General features: G+C 47.5%; 1 protein-coding gene across 7 annotated transcripts; it reads right to left on the bottom strand.

The window, feature by feature from the left end:
• Positions 1 to 5,816: 5,816 nt before the first annotated feature.
• LOC102726006 (myeloid cell surface antigen CD33-like) lies at positions 5,817 to 15,267 on the bottom strand. Of its 7 annotated transcripts, none has more exons than XM_081807675.1 (7): positions 15,161 to 15,257; positions 14,713 to 15,096; positions 14,232 to 14,510; positions 13,958 to 14,005; positions 12,369 to 12,465; positions 12,053 to 12,134; positions 5,817 to 6,573 (listed from the first exon to the last, which is right to left on the bottom strand). In XM_081807675.1, the coding sequence occupies exons 1-7, from the start codon at positions 15,198 to 15,200 to the stop codon at positions 6,409 to 6,411; spliced, it is 1,095 nt and encodes a 364-aa protein (XP_081663801.1). In that variant the 5' UTR covers positions 15,201 to 15,257; the 3' UTR covers positions 5,817 to 6,408. The 7 variants fall into 7 exon arrangements, 4 of the variants coding, with proteins under 4 accessions (XP_081663801.1, XP_030890807.2, XP_081663803.1 ...); XR_014141053.1 differs by adding an exon at positions 11,798 to 11,913 and having other exon boundaries at positions 6,396 to 6,573; positions 14,713 to 15,267; XM_081807674.1 differs by adding an exon at positions 11,798 to 11,927 and having other exon boundaries at positions 6,396 to 6,573; positions 14,713 to 15,267.
• Between the last annotated feature and the right edge of the window lie 2,083 nt (positions 15,268 to 17,350).

Raw genomic sequence — 17,350 nt, 5'->3', positions numbered from 1 at the left:
CTGCTCTGCAGGAAGCCTGCTTCTCCTTCTCCCACTCCCCCTGCTTGTATTCCCTCTCTCGCTGTGTCTCTCTCTGTCAAATAAATAAATAAAATCTTTTTAAAAAAAAAAAGAAGGGCGCCTGGGTGGCTCAGTTGGTTAAGCGACTGCCTTCAGCTCAGGTCATGATCCCAGGGTCCTGGGATCGAGTCCCGCATTGGGCTCCCTGCTCTGCGGGGAGCCTGCTTCTCCCTCTCCCACTCCCCCCGCTTGTGTTCCCTCTCTCGCTGTGTCTCTCTCTGTCAAATAAATAAATAAAATCTTTAAAAAAAAAAAAAGAAGAGGAAGAAGAAGAAGAAGGAGGAGGAGAAGGGATTAGGACACAGACACGTACAAACAGGAGACCACATGAGCACAGGGTGGGGAACCAGCCACCTACAAACCAAGGAGAGAGGCCTCAGAAGGAACCAGTTCTGCCCACAATGTCTGGCCTCCAGAGCTGTGAGAAAATGAACTTCTGTTAGTTAAGCCACCGGGTCGGTGTACTTCGTTATGTTAACCCCAGTAAACCAATGGGTGGGGTTTTCAAGAAGACAGATGTGTTCATACAGGTCAAGTGCTCTGTGCAGGTGGTCTGGCCCACTCTGGACACAGTCCACACAGTAGCCAGTTTGTAGGATGGGGCCACTCCAGGGACGGAGGGGAAGGGAAGGGACAGGTTTGGTAATTGGAGAAAACATCTGCTGTTCTTCTGTGCTCTGATCTCTGCCTTGCTCTTACTTAAACCTGGGCACACTTCTCTCCCCAGGACAGGACGGTGTCCCTGGGCCTCTGCTCCAGCTGGCCTCTCTGCTGGCTGAGCCCATCCTCCTGCACCTGGGCGCCTGTCTCCCGTTTGTTGAGCGGTGGGTCCTGGGGGCTGGGCTGAGGTAAGGCTGACCTTGGTCTATCGGTCTATTTGGCCTGAGAATCAGGGCCCCAGGCTTCCCAGGGCAAAGCTCCCAGCGTGAGGAGCCAATGGCTAACGCCTCGCCTTCTGTGGCTGTGGTGGAAATTATGTATGAGTGTGTCTGTTGTGTGTGTGTTCTGTGTTTGTGGTCTGTGTGTACCTGTCTGAGGTGTGTGTGTGTCTGTGTGTATATGTGTGTGTGTGATTTCTCTGTGTGTATATGTGCGCACACTCGAACGTCATTTTCTCAATGACGATATCCGCAGACAACATATTGGAGAGTATAATCCATTTCATATTCCCTCTGTATCTTTCTCTTTTGTTTTTCTTCAAACTCCTTATCACGAATCAACGTAACACATGGTCTACTTAATTATTCCTTGTCTGTCTCTCCTGCCATTAAAATATAAGCTTCACAAGGGATCTTGTTTCTCCCATTTATTGCTGAATCCACTCTGGCTAGAAAAATGCTTGGCATACATTAGGTGATCAATGAATATTTACTTTAAGAATTGTAAGGATATTAGGACGCCTGGCTGGCTTGGTTGGTGGAGCATGTGACTCTTGATCTTGGGGCTGTGGGTTCAAACCCCATGTTGGGTGTAGAGATTACTTAAAAAATAAAATCTGTATTTAAAAAAAGAGTTGTAAGGATATTTAGAATAAGCAAAATAAGATTTCTGGCTGTCTCCAATGAAAAAAATATGTATTCTTTAGAGCATACCCTTCTGGGGTTACCTGACTCTAGCATTTTATTACCTTTGAACTATTTTAAATGCTATAATTTATAGATAACTAATAGCAATGCAAATAATTCTTGTCCATAGACATACATATACATTCTGTCTGGTGGTGGGGAGATTTGAATCCCCCCACCAAGCCACTTTTACATGCATTCACAAATTCATTTCAATATTCCCTTGCTCCATATAAATTTGGGCATCTTTAATTTCTGCCCTGGTTCCCTCATTCATAATGAGTTAAATGAAATGGGGAGTTGCTCTCCAATGGGTATAAAGGTTCAGTCCTGCAAGGTGAAAAATTTCTAGAGATCCTCTGTACAACACAGTACTTATAGTTAACACTAGTGTATACTTAACATTTTGTTAGGAGGATAGATCTGATGGTATGTGTTTTTTTGCCACAATAAAAAATCTTTAACACATGTTTATTTTATATCTATGAGGGTCATGATGTTGCCTTAAAAAAAAATCTTCCTTTGATAGAATAAAAAACAAATTTGTTTGCGCCTCTGTGCATGTGTTGTCTTTTTGGCTTGTGGTGTGTTCTAGGTATTAGAACCTGGTCCCTGCCCCCTGAGCCTAATAAGATGGACCATGTAACTGCTTGAGTTCATCTTAAAGGATTTTACTATTTCCACTTGGGCAACTGGGAACCAATGGAGGGTTAGAAGCTAAAAATGACTCTTGGGCTTTAGAATTCCCTCTGGCTTCCCTGTGGAAAACATATTGGGGGTGGGCAGAGAGCGGGTGAGAAGATGAATTTCCTTGACTATGTATTTATGTTTCCAAGATAGAAAGTAAGTCCTTGGAGGCAAGAATGTGCATTTCTCACAAGCAGTGTAGACTCGCTTCGCACACAATAATGATAAATTTCATAGTAGGTGATAAATACGTGTCAAGTGGCAGTTTTTACATAAAGGTAAGCACACAAATAGCAGAATCTTGCTTAAAGTATTGTTTCAATTTTGGTAAAAAAAAATCACATATAGGTGACTTTCCTCTCCTTGCATCTACTCACTCACAACCATAGGAAAAAGTTTGGAAGACCAGAAATGACAGGTGACCAAAAATTTGTTTATTTGCTTTTTTGTGTAGGGGCAGGGCAAAATCAACAAAGTGCTTCCCTACTGTGTGGAGGTGGGTTAGGGGTGAGGAGAGAGGTTTGGGAGACAATGAACATAGTGCTCCCATGCCTGGCCCCTCCTTTTGGGATCCCATGTCCAGGACATTCCCCCATCCTAAGAGACAAAGCAGCTCAAATTTTTCTCATCCTTCCTTTTCTAGAGGTCTCCAACCCTGTCAGGGAAAAGCCAAGTGAGGTCAGTGTCCTGTAGGATGCTGGCTCTGGGGGTGGCCAATGGTGAACACTGTTCTGATGTTTCGGGGACTCAGATAAGGGGTTGCCTGGGGAGGAGTCTGATCACTCGGTGTAGTAGACCCTGGAGGGACCATAGGGGAGGGGGCTGGTGGAAGTCAGCCTCCATGCAGACATTCCTGAGCAGGGGGGGGACCAGAAAAGGAGGAACACAAATGGGGGGATGTTGGATGGGCATGAAGTTCCTCAACAGGACCTAGGCTTCCTGCCACTTACCAACTCTGGGACTCAAGACAGCCTGCGCTAATAACTGCAAGAGTTGCCTGGGCAGAGGTGGGAGTCTTGGAGTGGTTGAGACCACCTATCGAGGGACGGGAAGCCTCCAGACAGAAATGTGAGAAAACATGGAAAGAGGAAAAACCCATCCCAGACTGAAAGAGTGATAATCAATTCAAATGGAGAAAGAAAAAAAATCGTGAAGTTATTCAGGCTTGATAGGAAGACAGTTACAAAACAAATGGAAACCTTTCTCCCAAGGTCTTACAAAAGCTCTAAATGCCATAAGGACCCCCTCTTTGAGTGATTACTACTTTCTTTCCAACAATGCCCCAAGATTTGCCTTGTTATTTCCTCTAATTACTGGGGACACCCATGCCTAAACCTCACCTCAGGACAGCACCCAATCCCTGGTTAACACCTTCTGGGAGCAAAGAGCCCCAGTCTGAGGAGGGAAGCACACCCTACAAGGTCCCAGACACCCCTGACCAGCATCATTGACTTAGGATATCACCAGATCCTTCCGCAGGCTCCTCCCACTCTGCACTGGGGGCTGATAAATGGTTGGCACCCTGGGGGCTCTCCATCCCCCAGGAAACACTGACCCCTGAAGAGTCCCAGGCCGGGGGTGGGGGTGGGGGTGTGCTGGTGCTGTCCGAGGTGCTGAAACAGTGTTGTGCTTTGAGCTCAAGTACCTCCCAGCTCAGCAGCAGGGCCTGACCCAGACGCTTATGTCCGGGTTTGGGGCCAGGAGGGGAAAGGGGTGGGGATGGATGGAGCCAGGGAAGCAGACAATCAGGAGCTGGCCTCCTCTCTCTTCTCCACCTGCTGCCTCTCCTGTTCACTCTCAGGTATTTTTCCTCCTGTGGATGATGTCTGTCTGCGCCGTCCGGCTGAGCCTTCTTGCTAAGGCCCTCTGCTTCTGGCCTTTTGTACTGTTCCTTTAAATAGCTTCCTTCATCACACACACACACACACACACACACACACACACACACACACACATCTTCTGAAAGTGAGGAGGCTAGTCTTCCCATTTGACAAAGAAGAAAACTTAGACAGTATGCCTGGATCCTTTTGTCCATTTCTGTCTACCTGCTCCGGTGCCTCAGGGCAGGAGAAGATATCTCAAGTCTGAAGGAGAAGGTAAGTGTTTCTTGGACACATATTTCTGGCTCCAATTGATGCCCCTTGCTGGTGGTGTTGGGCCTGCCTGATTGTCAAAAGGGCTCCCGTCCATCCAGGAGAGAAATGGCCCTACCTAGCTGCCTTCTGTTTCTCAGTCACGATTTGGGAAATGATGGGTCTGAGTGTCTTTCCTCTATTGGATGGGAGTACTGAGATGCTCTCCCTCTGTATTAGTCCCCGAGTTCTGGGGGCCTAACCCAACTCACCTTCTTCTTACTGCATTCCAGAATTCTCCTTTGTTTCTTGCACCATGTACAGCGTTTCTAGTTGCAAGTAGAGGGAGGAGCAGGGAACAATGTACTGATGACAACTTGTCTTGATTGGAAGTCTAACCCTCAACTTTTCATGTTTTGAACAGATGGTTGGCTCATGTCACCCAGCCTGACATTATCATAAGCAGAAGTCTGACAGCTGTCCATCTTCACTGTAAGGCAGGGAGAGTTAGGCCCCAGACAATTTTTTTTACACCACACCAGAATCTCCCATTTGTTTTTAGGAGTCATTTTGTGATCTTATGGCATTATGCTTTATCCCTGTCATGGTTTTGGTGCTACTGGAGGATGTGGGGTTGTTTTTATTTAAGCTGATTTTTAAGTAAAATATTCGGCTTTTCAGGAGGAAGATTACAACTTCCTGCTTGCTCCACCAACCGTCTCAACCCTGACATCTGTTTTTCAATTTATTTTGGAGGATAAGAAGTTGCCAGATAGATGATGACCTGGTGATGTGTCTTCCTGGAGGAGGGATGGTGTGGATGCACAAAGATGGTGAGGGATGGACAAGCATGGGGGCATTTAGAGAATGACATGAGCGATTGATAGTTTAGGATATGGAGATGCAGAAGTAGATTGGGTGAAATTGAAAACAACCTGCAATAGAAGTCAGAAAACTATAGCCTGCTTTTGCACATAAAATTTTGTTGGAACACAGCCACATTAATTCATTTGTAGAATGTCTATGGCTGCATTTGCACTACAAACACTTAGTTTTGAATAATTGCTACAGAGTCCTTACAGCTTGCAAAGCCTAAAATATTTGCTATCTGGCCCTTTAAAAAAAAAAAATTCCTGACCCTTGACCTGGAATGTCAAATTAGAAGCTTGTAAATTAGTCTTTGGGGCTGAGGAGATGGAGAGGTATTTTGACTGTGGTTAGCCCTAAGTTTTAGGAAATTCCCTAAATGTTAATATGTGATTTTGTCTCTAACAAGACGAGTAGGAGGCAGGCAGGATGGAAAGGGAAGATGCAGGAGGGGAGAGGGATGATGCTGGAGGCCAAGTCAGGGAAGGGACCCATGGGGAGGGTTTTGTTTTTCTGATAAATATTCAATAATATTTATCACTAAGTAATACATCTGCATCTACAGTTTATTTTTTCCAGCTTTATTGAGATATAATTGACACATCACATTGTGTAAGTTTAAATTATACAATGTAATGATTTGATATATGTATACATTGCAAAATGATTACAACATGGGAGGGTTTTGAAAGTGAGACTGACACATTGCTGATGTGGTGTCCCAGACAGAACACACCCAGGCTCTAGGTGAAATGTCACCAACACCTTTCTGTTCAAGGGGGAAGGAACTAGTGTGCACCAAACTCTCACAGTGCGGCAGGACTTCTGCTGGGTGTTTTCTATATGCACTTTTATTTACTCCTCGTGGCAACCCTGTGAGGAGGGACTTCTTACATCCATTTCGCAAAGCAGGAAGCTGAGTCATGGAGGGGTAAGGTGGCTTGCCTTATGTCATACTGTTGATAAATGAAAGAGCGTGGATTCCACCCCGGACCTCTCTGATTGCAAAGCCTTAGTTCCAATATAGCAGGAAATTCACATTCAAGAATTTGTAAACCCATTGCCTATGTGGATGTTAACTCGCCAAGAATCAGCCTTTGTCCCACTTCCTGCAGGGTACGGATGCTCCCTCTGAGACTGATGCTCTAGGAGGTTCCTCACTGGGTCCTGATCTCTGAGTATTCTGCATAGGTGTCCTCCTTCATCCTGGGAAAGCTGATGGAGGCATAATACAGCTCTTGATCCATCTCCAAGGTGGGGGGCACCCCTGCAGAGCTTGTGGGGTCAGCAGGGAGGTCTGACTTGGACTGCTGCTGGCAATCCTGTATGGAGAGCAAAGCAGGGGTCAGAACAGGGTGGTGGGGGTCTGGGGTAGGGTGAAGAGAAGGCAGAGAGTGTCCATGAAGTGAATTTGATTCTGACAGGACATTGCTCTCTCTTCCATTCTTTTATCAAACATTTCTTACGTAACAAATATAGAACTATTGATAGCTTTCAAATTTTATTGAACACTCACTCAGACCTATGTGGGAAAGACTATTATTTTACAGAAAGAGAAACTAGTTCTCAGAGAGGTTAGTTACTACCCAAGGTCACACATCTTGATCATGAACTGAACCCCAGTCTCTCAGGCACAGGATATACAGGAGGGTGTTTATGAAAAGCTCAGTTGTCTTCTGGGTGTGTCTTCTTTATTCTCACACTGCTACCACATTCACAACACCTCTGACACTAGATGTAATTCTCCAACACCAGCTTGGTGGCCTACATTTCTAACTCAATTCTTTTTTTTTTTTTTTAAAGATTTTTATTTATTTATTTGACAGAGAGAGACACAGCGAGAGAGGGAACACAAGCAGGGGGAGTGGGAGTGGGAGAAGCAGGCTTCCGGCTGAGCAGGGAGCCCGATGTGGGGCTCCATCCCAGGACACTGGGATCATGACCTGAGCCGAAGGCAGACGCTTAACGACTGAGCCACCCAGGCGCCCCTCTAACTCAATTCTGACGCTCTCTACCCAGAGACAACACCAGATCCCATAGATTAGGGCTCAGACTTACAAGTTTGCCCCCACCCCCACTTCACCTGTCAGTTGGAGGTCCAGGTTGTCACCTGTGTTTCTGACCAACTGGCTATAGATGAGCAGTTGCTGTGAGCCCCACCTCAGGTTCCATTAATTTTCTAGAGTGGATCACAGAACTCAGGAAAGCAGTTTACTTACTGTTTACCAGCTTATTATAAAAGGATGTGATAAAAGACACAACGCAGATGAACATCCAAATGGAAGAGATGCATAGGGTGAGGTGGGGCGGGGTGGGGGGGGGGCGGGAGCTGCCACACCCTCTCCCAGTGAACACCATGTGTTCACTAACTTGGAAGTTCCTTGAACTCCATACTTTGGGATTTTTATGGAGGCTTCATCATGTAGGCATGATTGATCACTAATTCCATTTCCAGCCTCTCTTCCCTCTCTGGAGAATGGGGGCAGGGCAGGGATGAAAATTCCAAGCTTCTAATCATGGGGTGGTCTTTCTGGCTCTCCATCCAGGAGCTTACCCAGAGTCACCTTGTTAGTACAAAAGATGCTCCTATCACACAGAGAGCTCCAAGGGATTTAGAAGTATGACCATTTTTCTGCTGCAGGCTAATTTCTCTAGATTTTTGGCAACATTTTTCAAGAGTATTTCCACTTCTCATCCTCCCATTTTTCCTCTTGAACTCACTCCAATCAAGTCAACTTCCTCTCCCAGGCAACCAGATCTGCTTTTGTCAAGATCAGCTGTGACACCACTTGCTAAATTTAAGATTCATTTCTGAGAACCTATCTTACTGGACTTACTAGCATTTGAAGCAAATAAGCATTCTCTTCTCCTTGAAGCTTCATCTCCCTTTGGCTACCAGGACCCAACCCTACACCCTCTTCTTTCTAATTTCTTTTTTCTCAGTGTTTTTCTTGTCATCTCCACCTTGTAACTCTGGCTCTCCCAGGGCTCTATTTGTGGACCTCTCCTCTTCTTTGTGGTTTCATCCACTATCGGACCTTGATGCAGATGCCACCCAAACCTCTGTGCCTCCTACCTGAATCCCTGTCCTGAGCTCCAGACTCTTGCCATCTACTTGTCTTCTTCATTTGGACATCTCAGAGGCACCTTAAGCTTGTAGTAACCAAAATAAAGTTTGATCCCCTCTTGGAAATATATTCCTGTAGATTTGGTAATTTCAGGAATTGGTGACACCCTTACTTATGTTGCTCAGGGCAACCACACTGGAGTCATCTTTGGCATCTATGAACATGTATGGACATCTATAACATCTATGACATCTATGGAGTCATCTTTGGCATCTCTCACACCCATTAGGTAGAGACAGTGAACTATCTTTGCTCATATCCCACACACACTCTTATCACTCCATTAGCAAATCCTGATTCATCATTGTTACCCAGGACTAAGTCTGTCTTATGGACTGAATTGTGTCCATATGTTGAACTTATATGCTGAAGCTCTAACACCTAATGTGACTATATTTGGAGATGGGGCCCTTAGAGAGGTAATTAAGTTTAAACAAGGACATTAAGGTAGGGCCCAAAATGACTTATGTCCTTATAAGAAGAACAGACACTGGAGATGTATGTACACGGAGAAAAGGCCAGGTGAGGACATGGAGAGAAGGCAGCCACCTGCAAACCAAGGGGAGAGTTTTCAGAAGAAGCTAACCCTGCTGGCACCTTGATCTTGGACTTCAGCCTTCACAATTGTTTCTGAAAATGTTTCTGTAGTTTAAGCCACTCCATCTATGGTATCTTTTTATGGGAGCCCTAGCAAACTGATACAGTCTGCTTTATCTCTTGCCTGGGTTATTTCAGTGTCTTCCTTATCTTGTCTCCTCTTTTCTGCCCTAACCTGCTATAGGCATTCTCAGTGCAGCAGCCAGAGTTATCCCATTAAAAAGAGCATCAGCTTGGGGAACCCAGCTGGCTCAGTCAATAGAGCATGCAACTCTTGATCTCAAGGTCGAGTTCAAGCCCCACATTGGACGTGGAGCCTACTTAAAATATATATATATATATATATATCCTGCACAGATTTCCTAAAACCCTTATAATTTCTTAAGTGAGAAGAATGCTAGGAGCATCTTCTGTTCTAATGTTTGGTCTTTGACCCTGGTTCCTGACACAGAGCTCCTAAATCCCTTGGAATTTCCTGGACAACAGCAGCATCTTTTGTTCTAATGACATAAATCTTGGTGGGCTCCTGGATGGGGGCTGGTCACAGAAAGGCCAAGCCGTGGTTAGAAGCTTGGAAGTTTCAGCCCCATGTCCTCATCCTCCAGGAAGGGAAGAGGAGCTGAAAATGGAGGTAATGATCTATCAGGTCTATGTGAGGAGGCCTCCATAAAAATCCCAATAGTACAGGGTTGGGGGGGGGGTTGGTTAGGGAGCTTCTGGGTTGGTGAACATGTGGAGGGGCTAGGAGGGTGGGCACACCTGGAAAGGGGATGGAAGCTCCATGCATCTCTTCCATCTGGATGTTGATCTGTATCCTTCATCACATCCTTTTATAATAGACTGGTACAAAGTAAGTAAACTGCCTTCCTGAGTTCTGTGGGCTGCTGTGACCAATTAATTAAAACTGAGGAGGGGGCTTGTGGGAACCACCGATTTACAGTCAGTTAGTTGGTCAGAAGCACAGGTGATGGCCTAGGCTGTGACTGGCATCTGAAGGTGGAGTGGGACAGCCTTGCGGGACTGAGCCCATCACCTGTGGGATCTGATGCTAGCTCCGGGTAGATAGTGTCAGAATTAAGTTGAATTATAGGACGCCCAGCTGGTGTCAGAGAGAATTATTTGGTGTGGGGAAAACCACACACACATTTAGTGTCCAAAAGTGTCAGAAATAGTAATTCTGTGTGGTTTTCCTTACATTGTCACTCTTCTCCAAATACATAGGTAATTATGATGAATTGCAGCCCCCATGCCTCTCCATCTTCATTTCTTACCCACCATTACCCAATGCCCACACCCACACAGCTCTGCTTTAGAAACACTGTCCATCTTGCTGTTTCTCCCACACATCAAGTATGCCCCAACCTCAGAACCCCCAAACCTTGCTTAGATAGAGCCTTAGTGATGCTCTCGGGGCTCACACTACACTCCTTCACTTTGGCTCTGGCGGGTTTTTTTCTCAAAGACTCCAGCCCCAGGACTGTCATCCCTCATTCTTCCATCTAATTCCCCTCTAAAACACCATTTCCTATCAATTTCTTGCATATTTTTGCTACTTATCTGTTCACTGTTTTCATCTCCCCCCACCCCAGCAATAAATGTAAGTCCTTGACCTCAGGGACATTTTATATTTGTAACATATGTATTTGTAAAAACACAGATATTACCCAAGCACCCAGAACAATCAACAAGTGGGAGATATTTGAGAAAAGAATGAATGCATGCATGGTGATTGCAGATCATGTGCTCAGAAACCTCAGTGGTGTCCACCTTAGTCAGAGATTGATTGATTGATTGATTGATTGTTTTCTTAAGTAGGCTCCACACCCAGCATGGAGTCCAGCGTGGGGCTTGAACTCACAACCCTGAAATCAAGACCCGAGCCAAGATCAAGAGTCGGATGTTTAACTGATTGAGCCACCCAGGCGCCCCCTTAGTCAGAGTTTTAAATAAATAAATGCCAGTCAGAGCTCGGAAATGAGCAGGACTAGGGCAGGATGACATAGACACATGAGAAGGAGCGCACGCCAAGCAACGATTCTGAGATGCAAAAAGCTCACTCTGCTTGAGGCGAGTGAGTAGGCTGGTGTAGGGGGATTGCAGCATTGAAGGTGACTCTGGGTTTCCTGCCCCAAATGCCAGACCAAGTTGTTTGGGCACCCGACTTCCGGCAGTGTGGAGGAGGAGTGCTTTTCAGACTTGGGCATATGGGACAAGGATCTTCGTGGAGGAGAGGTGGGAGGGCTGCAGCGGGATAAGGACTAAGAGGGGAGCTCAGCTCAAAGGGAGTGGTTGCATTATGCTGTACTGAGAAGAACAGACATGCTCTGCAGCATATTGGTGCAAGAAGTGCAAGGCTGGGGCAGGACAGGGTCGGGTCTCTGGTGGAGTGTCAGGGACACAAGTGCCATCAGGGAGGTGGACAACCAGCAGGAAGAATATGCTTAGGAGTGCATTCACCACATGTTTCTGAGGCTTTGACATCTGGGGCCTTGCTAACCTTAGAGGAACTGTCCTGGCCAGAACTAGCCAATCTCTAGAGATGGTGGACTTGCTTGCAAGCATGCCTTTCACATGCAAACCAATCCGTCCAAAGCTCACTCTCCAACCCCTCCTTACATCCTGGGCCACTATTCCTCTGCCTAATCACCCCAGGGCCAGGAACCAAACAACTAGGGATGCCCCAACACCCCAGAGCCTGCTGAAATGATTCAAACTAGCCAATCCTGAATCTGCTTACCCTGTCTCACCGTGCCTTTCCTGTGGAAACTGCAATAAAGGCCCTACCCATGTTTCCCTTTGCCCCCTCTGCCTCCTGACCCACCTTAGCCCTGATCCATGTGGTCCTGTGTGGGGTGGTGTGCCTCTCCTCCTGGGAACTGTGAGTAACAGAGTGCCTTTTCAGTGGCAATCACCTCCTGATCTGCTGACCTCAGACACCTGGATAATAAAACCTACATTTTCAAACAAGCAGGAAGGTGATGAGCTCATTTCTGGACATGCTGAATGGAGCATGGCTGTGGGCCACCCCAAGAGATGCGGAAGAGAGTCTACACGCCAGGACACCCACGTCACTCACCAAGGGAGCTGGCTCTACCACCGGGTGGCTGCCGTCCACGCCCACTGCTCTCCAGGATGCTCTCCTCCTGCAGCTCTTCACTCTGACGGAGACACCAGAGTCTCTGACATAGGGTCACTCTTCTGAGGCAGTTTGAGGGTGGGGTGAGCCCGGGAGCCTTCATAGCAAGGCTTTGTAACAAGGTCTCCGTGCTCCTAGACTGCTGGGACCAGGGCTGGGAACACACGCGTACCTGGCACCCTTCGCCCTTGCTCCAGGACCTCACAACCCCTGCAAGTTCCACTTTTCCCCTCTCCCCCATACCCACCCAGCTCACCCAAAGAAGACAAGGCAGAGGCAGAGAGCGAACAGTGTGGTAATGCCAGCTCCCGCAGTGGCACCTAGCATCACTCCTGACCAGATCCCCAGTTTCCCTGCAGACAGAGACACGTGGGGTGAACTCCAGTCTTGATGAGCCGGCATGAGTCTCCTCCTCTTTAGCACGCAGAGAGAAGTACCCTTCCCCTCCTGTCCAGGGTTCAGCCCTGAAGGTCTCCCACCCATTGCAGGACCTCAGCCTCCACCAGAAGGACATGGTCTACGTGACACCTTCTATCCACACCATCTGGCCCCTGCACCCTGTCCAGCAAATGCCATCTCTTCTAGGACCCAAGTTCTTCCCCATGCAGGGTCTCTCTGCAACAGACTCCGGACCTGGCTGCAGCAGGACCAAGAGACTCTGGGCCTCGTGGGCACTCCAGAGAGAGAGACGTATGCACAGAGCTCTGTGGGACACAGAAAGTCCCTCCTTCCTTCCAGGGAGGGTGTCTGAATCTCCTCTCCTGGCCTCCACTGGCCCTATCACTCAGGGTCAAAGTGGTCTTTCGTGCTTCCAGAAGCAGGTGGAAGCAGTGATATTCTCAGAGCTTCAGCTCTCCTTGTCCTTCCTGGCCATGCCTCCTGAGAGCCCAACACCCAGAGTGAGGGATGTGTCTCTGGGCATCACCTATCAGCCATATGGTGGGCACCGAAAGAGTCCTAATGGGGCTCACTGTCCAGGTGGGGGCCAGATGTCATTACCAATGGGAATAGAACAGTGGGGGTAAGGCTGGGCTCAGAGAGAGGTCAAGGTGAGGGCTGAGGAATGATAGTGAAAGAATGGCCCAGAGACATTTTGGGGCAGTAAAACTACTCTGCATGATACCACTAGATGGATACATGTCATTATAAATTCTCCAATCCATAGAAGGTACAATACCAAGAATGAACCCTAATGTCAACTATGGACTGTTAGTGATAAACGCATGCCTATGTAGGTTTTATTGTAACAAAGGTACACTCTGTTGGGGGATGTTGATAGTGAAGAGGCTATGCATGTAAAAGCAGGGCTTTTGGGGAAATCTCTCTACCTTCAGCCCAATTTTGCCAAGAACTTAAAACTCCCCTTCTAGGGCGCCTGGGTGGCTCAGTTGGTTAAGCGACTGCCTTCGGCTCAGGTCATGATCCTGGAGTCCCAGGATCGAGTCCCATATCGGGCTCCTTGCTCAGCAGGGGGTCTGCTTCTCCCTCTGACCCTCCTCCCTCTCATGCTCTCTGTCTCTCATTCTCTCTCTCTCAAATACATAAATAAAATCTTTAAAAAAAAAAAAACTCCCCTTCTAAAAATAAAGGTTACTAAAAATGCCTCAGGCCTTCAGAGACCAGAGGAAGATAAAGAGCATAATCAAGATGGTGGGGAGAAAACTGCAGGTCACCCTGGCAAGACCAGAGAGAGAGGGTATGGGAGAGGAGGACTGAGGGGGCTTCTCATGTCTAACCACAGCTCCCCAACACACCCCCACCCGTTGAGTCTCAAGTCCCACTCAGACACAACCTGACAGAGACCCTGGCCAGTCAATGCCCCATGGATGGGAGGCTCCTTCCTACCTGGTCTGTGTCCCAGGCAGACACCAGTTGTTGGGTTCTGTGTGGCACCTGGGATGGGAAGAAGGGATTTCCCTCTTCAGTGGGGTGGGGTGATGTGAGATACATGTAGGCATCCCCCTGTCCCCAGAAACCACAGAAATAAGGAGGGACAGGGCTTGAGTCCTTCTAGGTTCCACACTCAGCCAGACCTCCTGGTAAAACACCAAGGCTACCCAACCTGGCCTTCCCTCCCCTCACTCCTTCAGGGACCTGGGCATCCTGGCCCCATGCTCACAAGTGACATTGAGCTGGACAGTCCTTTCCACCATCACACCAGCTGCAGGGAAGTACACCTGACAGGTGAGGTTGGTGCCATGGTCCTGGGGCCGTGGGGTGAGGGTGAGCACTGAGGAGACGTGGGTCCTGGGGCCCAGGGAGGTGAGGGCCGCTGACATCCAGGAGAAGATGGGAGGCGTGCCCCGCTCACAGGCCCAGGGCACAGAGCAGGTCAGGTTTCCGGGGCGGCCAGACTCCAGGGTCCCTGGGATGAGGATGTCAGGTGTGCGGGCCAGGGCTGTGAGGAGATGAGGAGACACGGGAATCAGGAAGAGGGTCCGAGGTGAGGCCCTGAGAGAAACCTCAGGGTTTGGTTCAGCTCCTGCCTCTGAGTTCTGACATGGGTTACCCCCAGTCCCTCCCAGGAAGTGAGTCCCATCCCGGCTCTGACCCAGGACCTCTGTCCTTCTCTGTGGCCTCACCTGGAGTCTGCTCCTTACCTGTCACACGCACGGAGAGCTGGTTCTGTAGGTAATTATATTTCACATAAGGCCCTCTCTCCACCCTAAAGAAGTATGTCCCCGAGTCCCTTCTCTGTGCATCTCTGATGTCCAGGGAGCAGTTGTCGTCCCGGGGGTCCCCGAGGAGGTGGAATCGGCCCTGGGTCTCCTCCTGCACTTTTCGATATGGGTTGGTTGTGGCCACTGGAGCATCCTGCTGTACACTGGCCCCTTCCCGGAACCAGTAGCCAAGAGCAGGGAAAGACTCAGTCCGGAACCTATTGGCGTAAGAGAAGCTGCAGGGCACGGAGATACACAGGCCCTCCTGCACCGTCAGGGACGCCGGCACTTGCAACCAGAATCTTGAATGCTGAGCCAATGACCCTGTGGGGAATCGAGGGTCAGCAGCAGCCCCCGCCCACCTGCCCCCCACCCTTGGCCCACTCACCTGCCCACAGCAGGGGCAGAAAAAGCGGCGGCAGCAGCATCTTTGAGTTGGAGCGTGTGTGGGCTTCCTGTGAGTGAAGGAGAAGAGGAAGGCCATGGGAGGGAGGCTGAGGGGGCCCACGGGAAGCTGGGGAGGAGCACAAGGCCTTGTGGTTCACAGAAGAGGAACTGCAGTGCCGGAGCTCCCCCTCTCTCTATGCACAGCAGCCGCACCCTTGGCCAGAGACCAGGGAGCCCCATCCAGGGAGGAGAGACCAGCAGCAGACCCCGTGTCCTGCCCCCCATCTCGGCACCTCCCTCTGGCACCGGAGACTGGACCAGGACCTCTGAGGACATGCGAGGAACGGGACACTGTGAATCTCCTAAGGTCTTCCCATCTGAGGGGCTTGTCTGAGCAGCATCGTCTACACCAGGGAGCTAGTCAACTCCTGGCTAGACCTGGAAGGTCACAGCCTCATCTAGACCCTCAGGTGTTCTGTCCTGCAAGGTGGAGGATTCTTTAGGTCTATGTGAACCTCTGGGGCAGAAGAAGAGAAGGGATCCTGGGTGAAGAGAAGGCAGGAGCCCTTGATTCACTGATTCATTCATTCTCCAAATACTTAGTGAACATCTATGTTGACTGAACTGGAGACAAGACAGCTGGGCCTGACCTGGTCCATCCCTTGACATGGTCCTCACCCAGGGTGCCACTTTCTCCGTAGACACACTGCACTTTCGCTTTGTCCCTGTGAGGTTCACACCTGCAGACACCTGGACTTTTTAAATGTGTCTGTGGACCTACTGGATATTTTCTAAATATACAAGGATGGGTCCTTTCTTCTTTTACTTCTATTATGCTGACTCATGAAGTTTCAAAGGCATCTCCAAAATGAAAACAATGTAGTATCTTCACGTAAAAGAGAAGGGAGAACATTGTTCATGAGCCAGTGGAAAATCTTTCCCATGAATGCTGTCTATACAGCGGTGCATGGACTGAAGCAATTTTTTTAGTTCCTCTTGATAGAAATTAGCATTTCCTGTGATGTTAAAGATCAGCTTCTCAAGGTGATACGTGGCTCAAAACACATGTCACTGCAGAAAACATAGGTGGAATGAATACGCAGCTGCAATTAAAATCGCAGGTTCTGCCCATGTGATTTTCCATTTCACTCTGTGGAGCCGCATCTGGCAAATCGTTGATGCCTATATATACAATATAAATATATAATTGCATTTGCCATCGTACAGTTGTAAAACCTTCCAAACACAGTAGTATCTAAAGAAATGTTCCTTAAACATTACTAACATAGAGCTATTTTGCGCCTCATCTGATAAATGAGGAATTGAGTCTGCAGTAAGTAAAATCACACCTTATTCTAGGTTATTCAAAATGTAGGATTGTGGCATACAACAGAAAACCCAAAGTGATGGCTTTACAGTAAAGAGAGATATACCATTTTCATGGACTGGAAGGTTCTGTGAGTTCGCATGATGTTCCTTTAATGAACTTTGTACTTTTTATAAGATAAAACGTAACCACTTGAAGTGCGTATTTTTATGACTTATGACAAATGTATACCTCCACAATGGAGACATAGAACATAACCACCAACCCAAATGTGTTTCTGGAACCTCTTTGCAGCTCATCGCTGCCACCTCCAGCCCCAGGTGACACTGATCTCGTCTCTGTCATGGTGAATTAATTTGGCTTATTTGAGAATTTCCTAGAAATGTACTCATTTGTGTGTTCTGGATTCTCTCACTTAGCATACTACTTTCGAAATTGATCCAAGTTGAATTTGTAGTTCATAATATATGATTACTAAGTATTATTCCATGATATGGGTATATTATAATCTTTTATTTATTCACCTATTGAATTCACATTTGAAATTTTCAAGTTGTGGCTATATGAAAGTGAAACTTTTTATGGGCATATTTCCATCCTCATGAGTATATACAAGAAGTATAATTGTGAAACTAACATAAGATTGTGTCAACCATACTTCAATTAAAAAATAGACATAAAAAATGCTAAAGAAGAAAGAAGACCCCCTCCATAAGAGTATAATTGTTGGGTCAAAGAGTAACTGCATATTTCACACTAATAGGAATTGCTAAACTACTCTCCAAAATAGATTGAACCTTTACCACTCCTCTCCACAATGTTCCAGAATTCTAGTACCTCCACAGTCTTCTTTTTTTTTTTTTT

The sequence above is a fragment of the Leptonychotes weddellii genome, chromosome 16, assembly GCF_054177405.1.
Source record: "Leptonychotes weddellii isolate Sample4059 chromosome 16, ASM5417740v2, whole genome shotgun sequence".
Lineage (NCBI taxonomy): Eukaryota > Metazoa > Chordata > Mammalia > Carnivora > Phocidae > Leptonychotes > Leptonychotes weddellii.
This window is presented reverse-complemented; position numbering and strand designations above follow the sequence as displayed.